The sequence below is a fragment of the Chlorocebus sabaeus genome, chromosome 23 (assembly GCF_047675955.1).
Source record: "Chlorocebus sabaeus isolate Y175 chromosome 23, mChlSab1.0.hap1, whole genome shotgun sequence".
In the NCBI taxonomy this organism is placed as follows: Eukaryota; Metazoa; Chordata; class Mammalia; order Primates; family Cercopithecidae; genus Chlorocebus; species Chlorocebus sabaeus.
This window is the reverse complement of record NC_132926.1, coordinates 62,971,734-62,990,637: the sequence shown is the minus strand read 5'-3', so window position 1 is coordinate 62,990,637 and position 18,904 is coordinate 62,971,734. Positions and strand designations below refer to the sequence as shown.

General features: G+C 38.7%; 1 protein-coding gene across 2 annotated transcripts in view; it reads right to left on the bottom strand.

Annotated features, from left to right (window-relative positions):
• The window catches only part of DTWD2 (DTW domain containing 2), a 164,339-nt gene that overhangs the window by 87,392 nt on the left and 58,043 nt on the right, over positions 1–18,904 (bottom strand). For both annotated transcript variants that reach the window (XM_008014205.3, XM_038008732.2), the window contains exon 4: positions 18,116–18,308. In XM_008014205.3, the coding sequence (XP_008012396.1) occupies positions 18,116–18,308 (193 nt within the window). The remainder of the gene's footprint in view (positions 1–18,115; positions 18,309–18,904) is intronic.

Genomic DNA, 18,904 nt, shown 5'->3' with positions numbered 1-18,904 from the left:
AGTCTAGTGTCACTAACTCTGGATCAGAAAGATCCAGAGGAATGCTCCTTGCTTTTCTTTCTGACCCCATTAGAACTACAACTAATAACAATTATACTCATCAATAAAACTGGACCTCATGAAAATCTATGGAAATTGAGGTTGCTCCCTTCATCCTAACTTGGGTATTATAAAAAGCATTTTAAACTGACAAAAATATAATATACTAACCTAGTTTTATTAAATTATTTATATGTAGACGCTTATAATTTGACTACCAGACCAAGTAGCAAGATAGATGAGACAGAGAAGAAATCTCAAATTCGGGTTTAAGTTAACTGCTGATGTGCTATTACCAGACAATGACAGTGTAAGAACTACAGTCTTTTTACTTGCATGTCTTAATAACTGAAAGAAAATAAGAAGGACATTTTACAAAAGGACGTCTTACAAAAAGAGTAGCTCTAACAGGTGATGAGGGTCCCCTTCCCTAAAATAAAACACATGGAAAGAAACAATAGGGAAGGGAAAAAGAAACAGCCAGGTGTTTGACTCTTGGGTCATATTAAGGATTTATCAAAATAAGTGCACCTATGTTCACATGCAAGAATACAATCCATTTCAGAGACGATATTAGTCCATTCTCACACTGCTATGAAGAAATACCCAAGACTGGGCAATCTATAAAGAAAATAGTTTTAATTGACTCATAGTTCCACAGGGCTCAGGAGGCCTTACTTACTATCATGGCAGAAGAAGCAAACATGTCCTTCTTCACATGGGGGCAGTAGAAACAAGTGTCAAGCAAAAGAGAGAAAAACCCCTTGTAAAACCATCCGATTAGCCGGGCACGGTGGCTAACGCCTATAATCCCAGCACTCTGGGAGGCCAAGGCGGGTGGACCACTCGAGGTCAGAAGTTTGGGACCAGCCTGACAAACATGGTGAAACCCTGTCTCTACTAAATTATTAGCCAGGAGTAGTGGTGCGTGACTGTAATCCCAGCTACTCAGGAGGCTGAGGCAGGAGAATCACTTGAACCTAGGAAGCTGTAGTGAGCTGAGATCGCACCACTGCACTCCAGCCTGGGCAATGGAGCGAGACTCCATTTCAAAAAAAAAACAAAAACAAAAACAAAACAAAACAAAATAACAAACCATCCAATTTCATGAGAATTCATTCACTATCACAAGAACAGCATGGGGGATCTGCTCCCATTATCTAATCACCTCCCACAAGGTCCCATCCCCAACACATGGGGATTAAAATTCAAGATGAGATTTTGGGTGGGGACACAGCCAAACCATATCATGTACTAATATATTCATTATTCAGATTTTCAGAGGCAGCACAGAAGTCAGGAAGCCTAAATTCTTTCCGTCTTTTTGTTTGTTCTTCTAAATATACAAGTAATACATTGCTCACTGAAAACATTTGGAAAATAAAAGAGGGTAAGTAACATCAAATGGACAATCTGACCACCAAGAGACGACATTTTATATCGGTCAGGTTTCTTTTTCTTTTTTTTTTCTTTTTTCTTTTTGAGACAGAGTCTCCCTCTGTCACCCACGCTGGAGTGCAGTGGCACGATCTCGGCTCACTTCAAGCTCCGCCTCCTGGGTTCACACCATTCTCCTGCCTCAGCCTCCGAGTAGCTGGGACTACAGGCGCCCGCCACCACGCCCGGCTAATTTTTTGTATTTTTTAGTAGAGACGGGGTTTCACCGTGTTGGCCAGGATGGTCTCAATCTCCTGACCTTGTGATCCACCCGTCTCGGCCTCCCAAAGTGCTGGTATTACAGGCGTGAGCCACGGCGCCCAGCCCAGTCAGGTTTCTTACTTACAAATACCAACCAATCTGGCAAAAGTAAACAGAACAGGACTTTACTGTGGCTCAGGCCTATGATCCCAACACTTTGGGAGGCTGAGGCAGGCAGATCGCTTGAGGTCAGGAGTTTGAGACCAGCCTGGCCAACATAGTGAAACCCCATCTCTACTAAAAGTACAAAAATTAACCAGGTATGGTGGCGCAGGCCTGTGGTCCCAGCTACTCGGTAGGGTAAGGCAGGAGAATCGCTTGAACCTGGGGGGCAGAGGTTGCAGTGAGCCGAGATTGAGCTACTGCACTCCAGCCTGGGTGATAGAGTGAGACTCCATCTCAAAAAAAAAAAAAAAAAAAAAAAAAAAAGAAGAAGAAGAACAGGTCTTTATTATGCAGTTCACAAAATCATTGACAGAATTATAGAAACAGACTCAGAATTAAACTTCCAGAAGCAATATCCGAAGCTACCACAGAAGGCCTGATGAAGATGATGCATTCTTACTTTTACCATCATCAAATGCCAAGAACCCAACTTTATTGCAAATGCTACTGCCACCAATGCCAACACCACTCTTGCATCAAGAATGTGATCTCAGCCGGGAGCAGTGGCTCATGTCTGTAATCCCAGCACTTCGGGAGGCCGAGGCGGGCAGATCATGAGGTCAGGAGATCGAGACCATCCGGGCTAACACAGTGAAACCCAGTCTCTACTAAAAGTACAAAAAATTAACCAGGCGCGGCGGAAGGCGCTTGTAGTCCCAGCTACTCGGGAAGCTGAGGCAGGAGAATCGCTTGAACCAGGAGGTGGAGGTAGCAGTGAGCCAAGATTGCACCACTGCACTCCAGCCTGGGTGACAGAGCAAGACTCCATCTCAAAAAAAAAAAAAAAAAAAAAAAAAAAAAGAAAAAGAAAAAGAATGTGATCTCAGCCAGGCACAGTGGCTCAAAACTGTAATCCCAGTCTTTTCAGAGGCCAAGGCACAAGGATCACTTGAGCCCATGGGTTCAAGACCAGCCTGGGCAACATGGTGAGACTCTGTCTCTACCAGGAAAAAAAAAAAGAAAAGGAATGTGACCTCACAACCACTGGAAAATCTATGCTGCTGCTGCTACACTCATAACCAAAAACAAGACACATTTGCCACCACTCATACATCAAAAATGGAGATTTGACATAGGGTCCCTTCCTGTCACTTGTCAAAGTCTCACGGGTGGCTCTGACCTGAAAAGTAGAGGTCATTTGTCTGATGCCTAGCTGCAAGATACACATTCATATATTTATTTAATTATCCTGACAGGAAACACAGGTTCTAGATAATTACTCACAGAGCATCTTATGCCAGTTCCCCCGATTCCCTGTGGTGCAAAACAGTGAAAGCAGATGTCATCATCTGCTGGTGCAAGAGTTGGAAACAAAGGAGAGGAACTCTGAAATTATACAATGCAGAGCTTATATAGGAACTGCGAGCACATGTGCTCCTCCTTTCCTTCAGAGAGAAGGTAAACAAATCCTTTCTGTGGAGAGAAGAAGATGGTCTCTAGGTTTTCAAAACCTTTGAAGTATGAGCAAATGACTCAGGTTTTATTATCATTAGAATGCAAACTAATGGCTTCTTTAGGTCTATCACCTTTAGAATGTGAACAAATGGCTGTGGGTCAACACACAATCTCAAACTTCAAAGGCATGTGTACCATTCATACATCCTTTAATGCAGGGGCCAAGTGCTCTGTGCTCAAAAAATCCTGAGTGTGCAGAAACATGAAAATATTAACAGACTATTGTTTCCCCATTTGGGAGATTTATAATCTGAGCTGTAATTTGTATCATATTTAAGGTTCATAACAAGGGAATTCCCCGAAGATGATTATACTCAGTCATGCATATGATAGCTGTCTACCACATCGCTGTTTAAACAGTATGATCTTTATCATTCCTGTTTTTTCTTATACCATCTATGCTTATATTGAACCAAAGATCATCTCATATTTATACTACGTTTGAAATTTTATTCTCATGTAATTAAATTATCCTACAAACAGTGGCATTTCACACTTCAAATAAAAATCTTAGGCATAAGCCTTACATGTAAGATATATTCATCGGCAGCTGGATTGTTTGAAATGGTGGTAGAAAACTAGGATCCCCACCAATTAGTCTCCTTTCTTTGTTTCATTATATATTACAGTGTAATAAAAATAGGGAAAAAAGTTCACATTAAATGTAATATGCTTGCATCATCCCGAAACCATCCCCTACCCCACCTCTGGTCCATGAAAAAAACTGTCTTCCACAGATCCTGTCCCTGGTGCCAAAAAGACTGGGGACCACTGGTTTAAGCCACTCAGTCTTTGGTATTTTGTTATAACACCCTGAAAAAATAAAGAGTCCAAGCCAACTAAGACATATCTACATACATTAACATCAAGGAATGCTTCCATGAAAAGGAAAACTGGAGTATCATATATATTACACTGTCATCTTGTTTCTTTTTAAAATAAAAAGATAATACTATACCTGTGAATACCTATATTGCAGTATATATGAATAAAGAAAAACTTTTGGAAGCAAACACAACGTGGTTATAACTCTAAATATCTAAAGATGGGTAGGGAAGTACAGGTGTGAGGTTACCTGGAATAGGGGCAGAGATTAACTTTTGCTTTAAACACAGTTCACTTTGTTTCAATACATAAAGAAAATGCACATCTTCCTAATCCTTTTTCATTAGGAATTTTTAAATTAAAAATGTACTTTAGATTTTATCTAATTCTACTTCAGCATCAATCAATGAAATCACAATTTCAAAAATATTGAACTAATTTGTATTTCTATAAAAAACAGTACTGACAGGTGACAACGTGCTAGCAGCCCTCACTCTCAGCGCCTCCTCAGCCTCCAGCCTCAGTGTCCACTCTGGGAGCCTTGAGGAGCCCTTCAGCCTGCCACCGCACCGCGCGAGCCCCTCTCTGGGCCGGCTGAGGCCAAAGCCCCCTCCCTCTGCTTGCCGGGAGGTGTGGAGGGAGAGGCGCCGGCAGGAGCTGAGGTTGCGCACTGCGCTTGCGGGCCAGTGTGAGTTCCTGTGGGCGCGGATGCAGGCTCTGCGGGCCCCACAAGCCCCACACACGGAGCCGCCAGCCGGTACCACCGGCCCAGGTCAGTGAGGGGCTTAGCACCTGGGCCAGCAGCTGCGGAGGTTGCCCCGGGTCCCCCAGCAGTGCCCGCCCACAGGCACCTCACTCAAATTCTCGCCGGGCCCTAGCTGTCTCCCCACTGGGCAGGGCTCGGGACCTGCAGCCCGCCATGTCTGAGCTCCTCCCCCTGTGGTGGGCTCCTGCAAGGCCTGAGCCTCCCCGACTGGGCGCTGCCCTCTGCTCCGTGGCACCCGGTCCCATCCACAGCCCAAGGGCTGAGGAGTGCAGGTGTGGCTCCGGACTGGCGGGCAGCTCCGCCTGCAGCCCTGGTGCAGGATCCACTGGGTGAAGCCAGCTGGGCTCCTGAACTGGATGGGGACTTGGAGAACTTTTATATCTAGCTGGAGGATCGTATGTGCACCTATCAACACTCTGTGTCTAGCTCAGGGTTTGTAAATACACCAATCAGCACTCTGTATCTAGCTCAAGGTTTGTGAATACACCAACTAGTACTCTGTATCTAGCTAACCTAGTGGAGACTGGGAGGACTAGCACTCTGTGACTCTGTGTCTAGCTCAAAGATTGTAAATGTACCAATCAGCACTCTGTGTCTAGCTCAGGGTTTGTAAATACAGCAATCAGCACTCTGTGTCTAGCTCAGGGTTTGTGAATACACCAATTGGTACTCTGTATCTAGCTAACCTAGTAGAGACTTGGAGGACTGAAGGAACAAACTCTGGACACACCATCTTTAAGAACTGTAACACTCACTGCAAGGATCCGCGACTTCATTCTTGAAGTCAGTGAGACCAAGAACCCACCAATTCCGGACACAGTACTAACTCATAAAACATTATGCTTTCATACAGTGATACATTTTGTTGGCCAGGATACTACTTAGAAATATTATAGCTTTAGTCAGAAGATTAGTCTGTTTATATCTATGTGTTATAGTCAATTTTTGATATTATTATGCTACATTCATGAAGTAAATGGGGAAGTATTCTTTTTTTTTTTCCATGAGCTGGGTTAGTACACTTGGATTCAAGTTTCATATCTGCCACTAATTATCTGTGTAACCCAGTAAGAGAAGTGAGTTCACAGTCAAGAATTCAATAAAGAATGGATGGAAATATGGAGGCAGGGAATTCCATGTCAAGATCTCTGATAACCCTTTTTAAATTATCCTGCATATAGGAAGATCATAGTTCCTATTATATCCTATTCTGTCACACAGAATCATACACCCAACGGAAGCAAATTTATTTCAAGTTAACTCAAGTTCTATTTGTAAATACTATCTACAACCTCAGAGATAAGACTCCTAGCCTGTGAGGGGTACAGAGCACCCCAAAACATAAGCCAAACAGATCCAGAGGTGTGGATACATTCTGCAAACAAAATTATGAATAATACGCAAAGGCAAAAAAGTAAATCCCTTGAGAGGCTGAGGCAGGAGGATTACTTGAAGTCAGGAGTTCAAAACCAGCCTAGGCAACATGGTGAGAGCCCTTCTCTGAAAACAAAGTGTTTAAAAATTGCTCAGGTGTGGTGGTACACACCTGCTGTCCCAGCACTGAGGTCGGAGGCTAAGGTGGGCAGATCGCTTTGAGCCTAGGAGTTGGAAGCTGCAGTGAGCTATAATCACACCAGTGTACTCCAGTCTAGGCAACAGAGCAAGACCCCATCTCTTAAAAAAAAAAAAAAAAAAAAAAAAAAAAAAAAAGAGTTGAATCCCTGGATAGACCAATAGCAGGCTCTGAAATTGAGGCAATAATTAATAGCCTACCAACCAAAAAAAGTTCAGGACCAGACGGATTTACAGCCGAATTCTACCAGAGGTACAAGGAGGAGCTGCTGCCATCCCTTCTGAAACTATTCCAATCAATAGAAAAAGAGGGAATCCTCCCTAAATCATTTTATGAGGCCAACATCATCCTGATACCAAAGCCTGGCAGAGACACAACAAAAAAAAGACAATTTTAGACCAATGTCCCTGAGGAATATCAATGCAAAAATCCTCAATAAAATACTGGCAAACTGAATCCAGCAGCACATCAAAAAGCTTATCCACCATGATCAAGTGGGCTTCATCCCTGGGATGCAAGGCCGGTTCAACATACGCAAATCAATAAACATAATCCAGCATATAAACAGAACCAGAGACAAAAATCACATGATTATCTCAATAGATGCAGAAAAGGCCTTTGACGAAATTCAACAGCCCTTCATGCTAAAAAGGCTCAATAAATTCGGTATTGATGGAACATATCTCAAAATAATAAGAGCTATTTATGACAAACCCACAACCAATATCATACTGAATGGGCAAAAACTGGAAGCATTCCCTTTGAAAACTGGCACAAGACAGGGATGCCCTCTCTCACCACTCCTATTCAACATAGTGTTGGAAGTTCTGGCTAGGGCAATCAGGCAAGAGAAAGAAATCAAGGTTATTCAGTTAGGAAAAGTAGTAGTCAAATTGTCCCTGTTTGCAGATGACATGATTGTGTATTTAGAAAACTCCATCGTCTCAGCCCAAAATCTCCTTAAGCTGATAAGCAACTTCAGCAAAGTCTCAGGATACAAAATCAATGAGCAAAAATCACAACCGTTCTTATACACCAGTAACAGACAAACAGCCAAATCATGAATGAACTCCCATTCACAATAGCTTCAAAGAGAATAAAATACCTAGGAATCCAACTTACAAGGGATGTAAACGACCTCTTCAAGAAGAACTACAAACCACTGCTCAGTGAAATAAAAGAGGACACAAACAAATGGAAGAACACACCATGTTCATGGATAGGAAGAATTAATATTGTGAAAATGGCCATACTGCCCAAGGTAACTTATAGATTCAATGCCATCCCCATTAAGCTACCAATGACTTTCATCATAGAATTGGAAAAAACTGCTTTAAAGTTCATATGGAACCAAAAAAGACCCTGCATTGCCAAGACAATCCTAAGTCAAAAGAACAAAGCTGGAGGCACCACACTACCTGACTTCAAACTATACTACAAGGCTACAGTAACCAAAACAGCATGGTACTGGTACCAAAACAGAGATATAGACCAATGGAACAGAACAGAGTCCTCAGAAATAATATCACACATCTACAGCCATCTGATCTTCGACAAACCTGAGAGAAACAAGAAATGGGGAAAGGATTCCCTATTTAATAAATGGTGCTGGGAAAATTGGCTAGCCATAAGTAGAAAGCTGAAACTGGATCCTTTCCTTACTCCTTATACGAAAATTAATTCAAGATGGATTAGAGACTTAAATGTTAGACCAAAAACCATAAAAACCCTAAAAGAAAACCTAGGTAATACCATTCAGGACATAGGCATGGGCAAGGATTTCATGTCTAAAATACCAAAGCAACGGCAACAAAAGCCAAAATGGACAAATGGGATCTAATTAAACTAAAGAGCTTCTGCTCAGCAAAAGAAACTACCATCAGAGTAAACAGGCAACCTACAGAATGGGAGAAAATTTTTGCAATCTACTCATCTGACAAAGGGCTAATATCCAGAACCTACAAAGAACTCAATCAAATTTACAAGAAAAAAGCAACCCCATCAAAAAGTGGGCAAAGGATATGAACTGACACTTCTCAAAAGAAGACATTCATACAGCCAACAGACACATGAAAAAATGCTCATCATCACTGGCCATCAGAGAAATGCAAATCAAAACCACAATAAGATACCATCTCACACCAGTTAGAATGGCAATCATTAAAAAGTCAGGAAACAACAGGTGCTGGAGAGGATGTGGAGAAATAGGAACACTTTTACACTGTTGGTGGGACTGTAAACTAGTTCAACCATTGTGGAAAACAGTGTGGCAATTCCTCAAGGATCTAGAACTAGAAATAATATTTGACCCAGCCATCCCAATACTGGGTATATACCCAAAGGACTATAAATCATGCTGCTATAAAGACACATGCACACATATGTTTACTGCAGCACTATTCACAATAGCAAAGACTTGGAATCAACCCAAATGTCCATCAGTGACAGACTCGATTAAGACAATGTGGCACATATACACCATGGAATACTATGCAGCCATAAAAAAGGATGAGTTTGTGTCCTTTGTAGGGACATGGATGCAGCTGGAAACCATCATTCTCAGCAAACTATTGCAAGAACAGAAAACCAAACACTGCATGTTCTCACTCATAGGTGGGAACTGAACAATGAGATCATTTGGACACAGGAAGGGGAACATCACACACTGGGGACTATTGTGGGGAGGGGACGGGGGGAGGGATAGCATTAGGAGACATACCTAATGTAAATGACGAATTAATGGGTACAGCACACCAACATGGCACATGTATACATATGTAACAAACTGCACATTGTGCACATGTACCCTAGAACTTCAAGTATAATAATAATAATAATAATAAATTTAAAAAGAAAAAAAGAGAAAAAAAAAGTAAATCACTGATTTGTTAGACCATTGGTATTTTGAATTTAACACTCAAGGGTTCTGGCTCTGCCCCAAAGGAGGAAGACATTTCAAAACATGAAATTATTTTGTTGTGGCACTTATTTAAAGCATATTTCCTGGAAGATACAGTACAGAAGTCACTTAACGAACAGTAACTAGAAGAGTTTATTCAGAATCTACATCTCAATGCGACTGTGTTAAAATGTAAACCAACTCTGAATGCTGATAGAGATTTTAAAAAGTGAAGTTTTGGATAAAATAAAAAGAATAACGATGTGTTTGGCAATAGATCAGATATATAACATAAACCAGTCTGTAACAGCTCTATGTGGACACAAGAAAAAGTTTTCATAAAAATGTTTTACCCAAAGAGTGCTCCCAACAGCACTGTGCTTATCAAGTGAGAAATTTAAGCTTTAGTGGACATTTTAACAGCAGTAGAGAAAGGATATGCAACTACTACATGGAAATATGTTTATGAAGAAAGCCAGGAGCCTCTACAAACACTTCCATATTACCTTGGATTTATTCCTAGCAAATGTCAAGGGTCTTGTGTGTAAAATTCCTCTGGGAAAGAGATTCACTGCCAAATGGTCTGGATATATTAGAATTCAAGATTAAAAGGAGGCCAAGTTAATGGGTTTGCATTACAATTCTTTCATTCCTCAATTATGTAAGTATGAAGTTCACATATGGTTAGTTACTGATTAGGAGAGGGAAAAAACTATATTTCTTCTATAAACACACCACTTTGGACTTTAATTCTGATATTTGTTTCCTTTCTGCCATTTTTCTCTCATATATTTAGAGCAAAACTTTTACACTATTACAGAAACTGAATGGATCAACTAAGTAATAACTAATAATTCTATGCAAAAAACAGGGGTGGGTATATGCATATTGAAGGCATAGTGAGAAAAAATAACATTACATTTAGAAATAAAACCGAATTAATTTTAAAACATTATTTACAGATTTGGGAAACTTATGCAAAAACTGATTTAAATTTTCTTTTAACATTTTTACTTTGTAGACAAGACTATAAGAGAGAATTGTTAAAACATATATATACAGCACCTTGAATAAACAAAAAAATAAGCAAAAGACTATATTTACAAATAAACTATGTATAGTAGACTACAGTATATAGGGAGTTTTTTGTTTGCTTAGTCATACTTTTAAATCATCCTTCTGAAAACAACAGCCCACGTCCTCTGAGAAACTTCCTAATTCATGCACTCCTCTTGTCAATAACGGTATCACTCTCCACCCCAACCCCAATAAAAGGGCCATCCAGGATTCTACTCTGGGAAAGAGAAACCATCTTTTTGTTAGCATAAACAAAACCAGGAGGTTATTTTTCTTTTTTCAGAACTACTGAAAAGTTTTTATTCTTATTCTTTTTTCTAACCAGCACATTGCCTGGTATATACTGCCAGGTAGGCATTCAATAAGCTTTTTTTTAAAACAGGCAATTTATAACACTGGGAAAGTTTCATTTCAGTGAAATGATAATCATGTTTTTGGAAACACTGAAATGAAATTTCACCTTATTTCCCCTTATAAATTTTACCTCATTCTCACCTTGTTACAGGTAGTAGGATAGGCATGAGCAGGGCAGGAGAGCTCTCCCCCTACCCACTAGGAATATCAGGTGAGGTTTGACAATTGTCACACTGCCCCTCTAAAAATGATAATTTGGCAGCCCACCCAGGGTGCCAGAGAGAGGTCACTTCCTGATGATCCACAGCTACTAAAATTAAAGTGTTAGTTGAATGCAGTTGCCAGGGAGAAAAAACTTCCTGGGCATGCTCACTAAGAGACAAAATGGCGAAATATGACCTTCCAGGTATATGCCACCAGAAAAAGGGAAGAAAGCCTCAGACAGGCATGCATGCAACTTGCTAAACACACTGCATGAGCTCCAAGGGTGAGGGAGACACTGCGCATGCAGGAAGCCCACCCTAAGGGAAGGATCATGGGAAAGAGGCGAGCCTATAAAGCCCTAGGATCTTTGACCTTCAGGCACCCTCTTGGGTCTCTTCCAAGTGAACTTTCCTTTCTTTCCTGTTCTAAAGGCTTTTAAATAAACTTCGACTCCTACTCTGAAACAGGCCTCAGTCTCTTCCTGCTTTTTAGGTCCTTCAAAGTCTTTCTTCTGAGGAGGCAAGAACTGAAGTTGCTGCAGACCTGCACTGATGTGCTGCTGGTAACGCAGGGTAACTCGGATCTCTTCCACCAGTAACAGCCTGACTCTGAATAATAGAAGTTTTGTCCTTGCTTTTATAAGCCACCTCAGACGGACAGTGGAACATGTTAGACAACATTTAAATGCTTTGGGAGGGCATAAAAAATTCTTTAAAAATTCAAGAGCTGTCATAATTGCCGGAAAAACTGGCTTCTTCAGCCCAGTGTGGCTTCACACTAGTCAGAAGACACAGATTCTGTATCCCTCCCCTACCAGGGTCCTCCAGGAAAACTCCTTTGGTTGATTCTCAAGAGTCTTCCAAAAAGGCAGAGGGCAGACCAACAGACAGGGGCCGTGAACTCCTCCAACTGCCCCAGGTCTCACACAGCTGTTTATCAACAGTTTAGCTACTGAGCATGTCATATCATACTGGAGGTACCTCCTACCAGGAGGATATTAATCTCCTGCTTCCTACAGGTAATTTCCAGTACAGGAAAGAAGTCCATTCATAAGAGAAAATCAGACCAAAACAAAGAGAAGCATACCCCAAAAACAGAACTCCCTGAGAACCAGATCCAGCAAAGTCTGAAGCCACTCCTACTCACTCTGAACCTCACTGGTACATGATCTATCTATGTCCTTGTTTAAGTTAGAGTTGAAATTCTGTCAGTTACCCATGAAAGGGACATGAATATTTGTATTCATCTACTAAAGCAGGCCCCTAGGAAAGTCTATTATGTAATTAAATGAATTTATCTTCATCCAGAAAAGCTGGGGAATAGGGATACTAATTAACTAAATCTTGTAATACACTAAATATGTGAACAGGCAATTTTTCAAGAATTTAAAAATATATTTTAAAATGAACAAACTTTTAGTGTTACATAAGGTAGTTTAGAATTCACCATAAAAATCACTACAATTGCCACTATCATTTTACATTTTATAGATGTCAGAAAACAAGCGTATAGTTACTTTAAAAAATCAATACCTTTTTCAGCTCAATTTACCTATTTATCTGTTTATATATATGTTTTTTTAAAAACAGTAAATGTACAGATTTCATTGCTTTTGTGCAACAAGTTCTAGAAACATATTTTGTCTGATCAAGCCATACTCATATTTGGACTGGATACATGAGACTCTAAAATTCCAAAAATAATATTAATTCTAAGATAATCCATATTTCTCATGTATATTTAGATGAAACTGTACCAAGATATGTAACATTTGAGTTTTCATATATTGGGTGAGGTTTTTAATTACTATTTTTTTTATTTCCTACAAATATTTACAAAAAGACCATCTTGCTGGCCTAGAGCTAGCAAAACATCAATTTCAAAAAGTGAAATCTCGCCAGGTGTGGTGGCTCACACCTGTAATCCCAGCACTTTAGGAGGCCGAGCTGGGCAGATCACTTGAGGTCAGGAGTTCAAGATCAGCCTGGACAATATGTGAAGCCCTTTCTCTACTAAAAAATACAAAAATTAGCTGGGCATGGTGGTGCGCACCTGAAGTCCCAGCTACTTGGGAAGCTGAGACAGAAGAATCGCTGGAACCCAAGAGGCGGAGGTTGCAGTGAGCCAAGACTGCGCCACTGCACTCCAGCCTGGGCAACAAAGCGAGACTCCATCTCAAAAAAGAAAATGAAATAGTGAAATCTGGATATCTATTCCTTGCTCTCAAATGAGTCAGAAAAACATAATTATACACATACATGCATATATACATAAAGGAAGAGTAAGGCAAACATGGTATAATGTTAATGCTTGAGGAATCTGGATTAGTGTATTCAAGGGGACTTAGTATTATTCTTGAAACTTTTCTGTAAATTTTAAGTTATTTCATAAAAATTTATAACTTAGGATCTTGTCATATGAGTAATAGGGTAAATGATGATTTTTATAAGAACATTTATTTTCTATCCTGTGAACTTTTTTTTCATATCTTTGGCCTGCTTTGTATTTAGATTTTCACATCTACCTTATTCATTTCTAATAATTCTAATCCTATGAAGTCTTTATCTGATTTGATAGTTCCTCAGAAAGCCATTTGCCTTTTCACTTGAGTCTATGTGATATTTCACATGATGTAATCAAATCTATCTGATGTTTCCATGAAGTATTTTGCTTTTATCCTATGGTTGTAAAGCATTACTTATCTCAAGTTTACATATCCACCTGCATTTGCTTCTGGTTTGAAAAAAACAAAAAGAGGAGAAGGAGATAGAGATGTATAGTATAGTAGAACGGAGAAATTATTTATATATTTCCTAATATGATGCTCAATTTAAATGAGAAAATAATTCTGATGAATTTTATCTTTTAAAATAGATTTTAACCTTTTTAACGTGACTGTGTGCTTTATCTCTGTGATAGCTGTGTAGTTACCACAAAACGAAAAGATTAAAGATGTAGACATAACATATGCATGAAAAAATTTTTTTCAAATGTTTAGACTAAAATGTTTTACAGATGTAACACTTTTGTTAAACTTTCTCTGTATATTGGGTGATATTTAAATGTAATGTGAACCTAAAATTTTATCTGGGATGTGCCACAATCTAACCGTATCCATGGCTTTTATGAGTTAAGACATAAACTCGTTATGTGGAAGACAACGAATATCAACGAATACTCAGGAAGTCAGAGAAATCTAAAGCTATTCTATGTAAATATCCTGAATCGAAGTTTTCCATTTAGTAACAGTATACCACTGTGGTTGAGGCTGCTGGCTTTAGCTCTAACAAGATGGGTTCAAATTGTGGCTATGCTGTGAAATAGTTATGTGATCTAAAGCAAGTTATTTAATGTCTCTGTACTTTGGTTTCCTCATCTGTTAGCTAAGATACCAATACTTATTAACTCATGGGATTTGGGGAAAGATAAATGAGTCAACACATGTAAAACATTTGGAATTGGGACTGCTCCATCAAAGTACTCAATGCATTAGCTATTTTTTGTAATTATGTCATGTATTTTAGTCTCATCTAAAAACTATGTCTGCATTTTGGTCAAAGGGAATAAAAACTATAAAGAATTTAAGTTTAAAACCTCAGAAGTCAGGGTTCCATTGTTATTCTTCACTAAGTGTATGGCTTTTATGCACCCAGCAACAGAGCAGATAAATAACACAAAAACTACTGGGAATGCAGGGATAACATCGTTAAAAATACATAAGCACTGAAGCTTTTCATAATCCTTTTTCAGTATCAAACAGTCCAAGTATACCAAAAAATAAAAACATAAAGAAAAATACAATTAACAAACTTAAAAGCAATAGTATGAATACTTACATACCTAAATAGAGAATGTACATTTTTACAGTAATAGAACATGTACAAAAATCTACCAGGTACCTATTCACACAGAAATCATAAACTTATTCAAAATAGTGTGGCTAATGCTCTTTTATCACGATTCCACCAAATCAGAAATAAAAGTAAAATAATAATGAAACGTGTTACACACTTAAGAATTAAGAACTCATTGATAGTATGGAGATTCCTTAAAGAACTAAAAGTAGGCCGGGCGCGGTGGCTCAAGCCTGTAATCCCAGCACTTTGGGAGGCCGAGACGGGCGGATCACGAGGTCAGGAGATCGAGACCATCCTGGCTAACACGGCGAAACCCCGTCTCTACTAAAAAAAAAATACAAAAAACTAGCCGGGCGAGGTGGCGGGCGCCTGTAGTCCCAGCTACTCGGGAGGCTGAGGCAGGAGAATGGCGTGAACCCGGGAGGCGGAGCTTGCAGTGAGCTGAGATCCGGCCACTGCACTCCAGCCTGGGCGACAGAGCGAGACTCGTCTCCAAAAAAAAAAAAAAAAAAAGAACTAAAAGTAGATCTACCATTCAGTCAAGCAGTCCCACTACTGGGTATTTATCCAAAGGAAAAGAAGTCATTATATGAAAAAGACACATAAGCAAAGCGTGATGCCTCATGCCTGTAACCCCAGCACTTTGGGAAGCCGAGGGAGGGAGAGGATCACTTGAGCCCAAGAGTTCAAGGCCAGCCTAGACAACACAGTGAGATCTCATTTGAATTTAAAAAGAAAAAGACATATGCGCAGTCATGTTTATAGCAGCACAATTCACAATTGCAAAGACATGGAACCAATCTAAGTGCCCATCAACCAATGAGTGGATAAAGAAAATGTAGTATATATACACCACAGAATACTACTCAGTCATAAAAATAAATAAACTAATGTCTTTTGCAGCAACTTGGATGGAACTGAAGGCCATTAATCTAAGTGAAGTAACCCAGGAATGGAAAACCAAATTCCGTTATGTTCTCATTTATAAGTGGGAGCTAGGCTATGAGGATGCAAAGATGTACATAATAAATTTTGGGGACTCTGGGTGGGAGGAGGGAAGTGAGGAGTAAAAGACTAAATATTGGGTACAGTGTACACTGCTCAGGTGATGGGTGCACTAAAATCTCAGAATTCACCACTACAGAATTCATCCATGTAACCAAAAACCACTTGTACCCCAAAAGCTACTGAAATTTTTTAAAAAAGAATTCATTGATAACCCATGGGTAGAAAGACATCAAAACAACTTATATCAATGTTACCGATAAAAGAACACTTCAATCCAAAAAATGGGATACCATGACAGTTATACCAGCAGAAATATTGTATCCATCTTAACCCTTTTATTCAAAAAAGAAAGTGATTTTTTTTTTAGAGACAGGGTCTCCCTCTGGCACCCAGGCTGGAGTGCAATGGCACAATCATAGCTCACTGTAACCTCAAACTCCTGGGCTCAAGTGATCCTCCCACCTCAGCCTCACAAGGAGCTGGAATTATGGGTACAAGCCATCAAGCCTAGCAGAACTCAGAAATCTTAATAAAGAAATTTATTAGTACTTGTTTTAGTCAGCTCAGGCTGTTGTAACACTCATTTCTCACAGTTCTAGAAGCTGGGAAGTCTGAATCAGAGCACCTGCATGGTGACGGTCCTGGTGAGAGTTCTCTTCCTGGCTTGCAAATGGAAGTCTTCTTGCTGTGTCCTCACATGCAGAGAGAGAGAGACAGAGAGAGAGAGAGAGAGAGAGAGAGAGAGAGAGAGAGAGACAGAGACAGAGAAAGGCAGAGAGAGAAAAGGAAATATCTCTCATGTTTCTTCTTCTAAAGGTACTAATCCCATCATGAGGGCTCTGCCTTCACAATCTAATCACCTCCCAAAGGTCCCATCTCCAAATACCATTATATTGGAAGTTAGGGCTCCAATATATGCATGGGGTTGGGGGAGGGACAAGGAACACAATTCAGTCTACAGAAGTACCCTTAGTAAAAATGTTATAAAATCAGAAAAATAATAGAAGAAAATAAGCCCAAAAAGATGAAATATAAAATTGGTCAAGAAAAAAGTTCAATGTAATGAAATAAAAATAAACTATAATAGCCAATATAAACAACCTAAAAGCTTATACTTTTAAAAGCTCTATAGAGAAACCCCTTTTGAATCTATTTGTGTAAAAAACATTTGTGCATGTGTGTGTATGTCTATATCTGTGTGTGTATGATTAAAAACAAGAAAAAAATGCATTCCTGAGAAATTAAAATAATTATTTAAGACTGTATATAAGTACAGGGCAACCAATCTGCCAACTTATAGAAAAGAGATCATTCCCTAGAGAAATATAAAAGTTATTAAAAACTGATCCAAATAGAAGTAGAAAGCTTGAATAATTTCCTTAGAAGAGTTTGAAAGAAGAATTTAAAAGCTATCATTTTTAAAGAAAACAGAACCAAGTGATTTCACCAATGAGTTCCATCTAATTTCTAAGATGCATGGAATTCTAGTATTATTTAAACTATTTCAGGTCATAGAAAAATATTAAAATCTCTACAATTTACTTTGGAAGTTAACATTATCTTAATACCCAAACCTGACAGTGGACCAAAAATACACATAATTCAATGCCATTAAATAAAATATAATTTCCAGCAATATATCAAAAATGTTTAATAGTTTACTCAGTAGAGTCCATTCCAGGAATACAAGAATGGACAAATATTAAGAAAGGTGTCTTCATAATTAATTACATCAAAAAACTGAAGATTAAACCATATAACTATAATAATGAATGACAAAAAGTATTTCATAAAAACTTAATGATTCCTAATAAGAACTAGGTAATTCAGTAACCAAATAATAGTATTTAAATAAGACAAGGCTTCTTAACAAAACACATTAATACATAATAAAAATAATCCTTAGACTTCTCTGATGAAATATCTAAGAGACTCAATATAGCCAAATGCCTCAACTACAGTAAAATTTGGCAGTAAGAGAGAAATTACAAATTTAAAATTTAATATATATATATTCAAAATATATATATATTCAAACTCATAAACATACATATATATCTATGTACTATATATTCACACACAGAAATACCACTAAATTCATATATAAAAATGCATATGTATCCCTTCACAGAAAACATACACAATATACCTAATTATACATTTATATTTATTCTCTGTTAAAATTACTAGTTTACCTGTTTGGGATGTCGGAACAAGGAATTCTTATAGAAAATGTCCTTAGCCTGGCTCCATGTACCATCAATGATGATGATTGTAGAAGGATAAACAGGAGAATCTAATATAAATTCTTCCAAATTAGCAGCTTCAGCCCCCGGATATAATATTAATGTACCAGACTTCCGGCAAACAGTTGAAAGTTCAGAATCTCTGAAAAAGTTTTTTAAAAATGTATCTTTATTAGCTTGTGAGGAAAAAAGGTTTTATTATGCTTATTGAATTTCCTAATAAAAGTTTCCCTATATCTAGTCATTTGTCTAATGAAATATAGGTATTAGTTTATAAAGTATGAATTTAAAACACTCAAAATTTTGTGTACTCTCTACTGATTTATTCACCACAATTCTGCCACTCACCTCTAGGCTTTCCAATCCTCACTATTCTTCTATTCTCCTCTATTAAAGCTTTTCTATCCAACTGCCAGTGACATAACTTTAGCCCTTCCAAAGAATTCTTCCTTTTCTCACTAATATTTCATGTGTAATCTGATCCACTTTATCAAAGTAAACAACTGGCATTGCCTAACAATCCTAGCACAAACAATCCTAACAATCCCAGGGTAAAATCTAGTAGCAATGGAAGAATCATAAAGAAAAGTTAGGTTGCACTGGCAAGCCACATTCTCAAATTCACCTTTGTTAAAGTCAACTAAATATGGCCTGAGAAGGATTCCATACTTCTAAATTTGAGTCCTTGTGGATGAAACCTAACCTATCTTAATAGGCAGACAAGATTGAACATCTAAC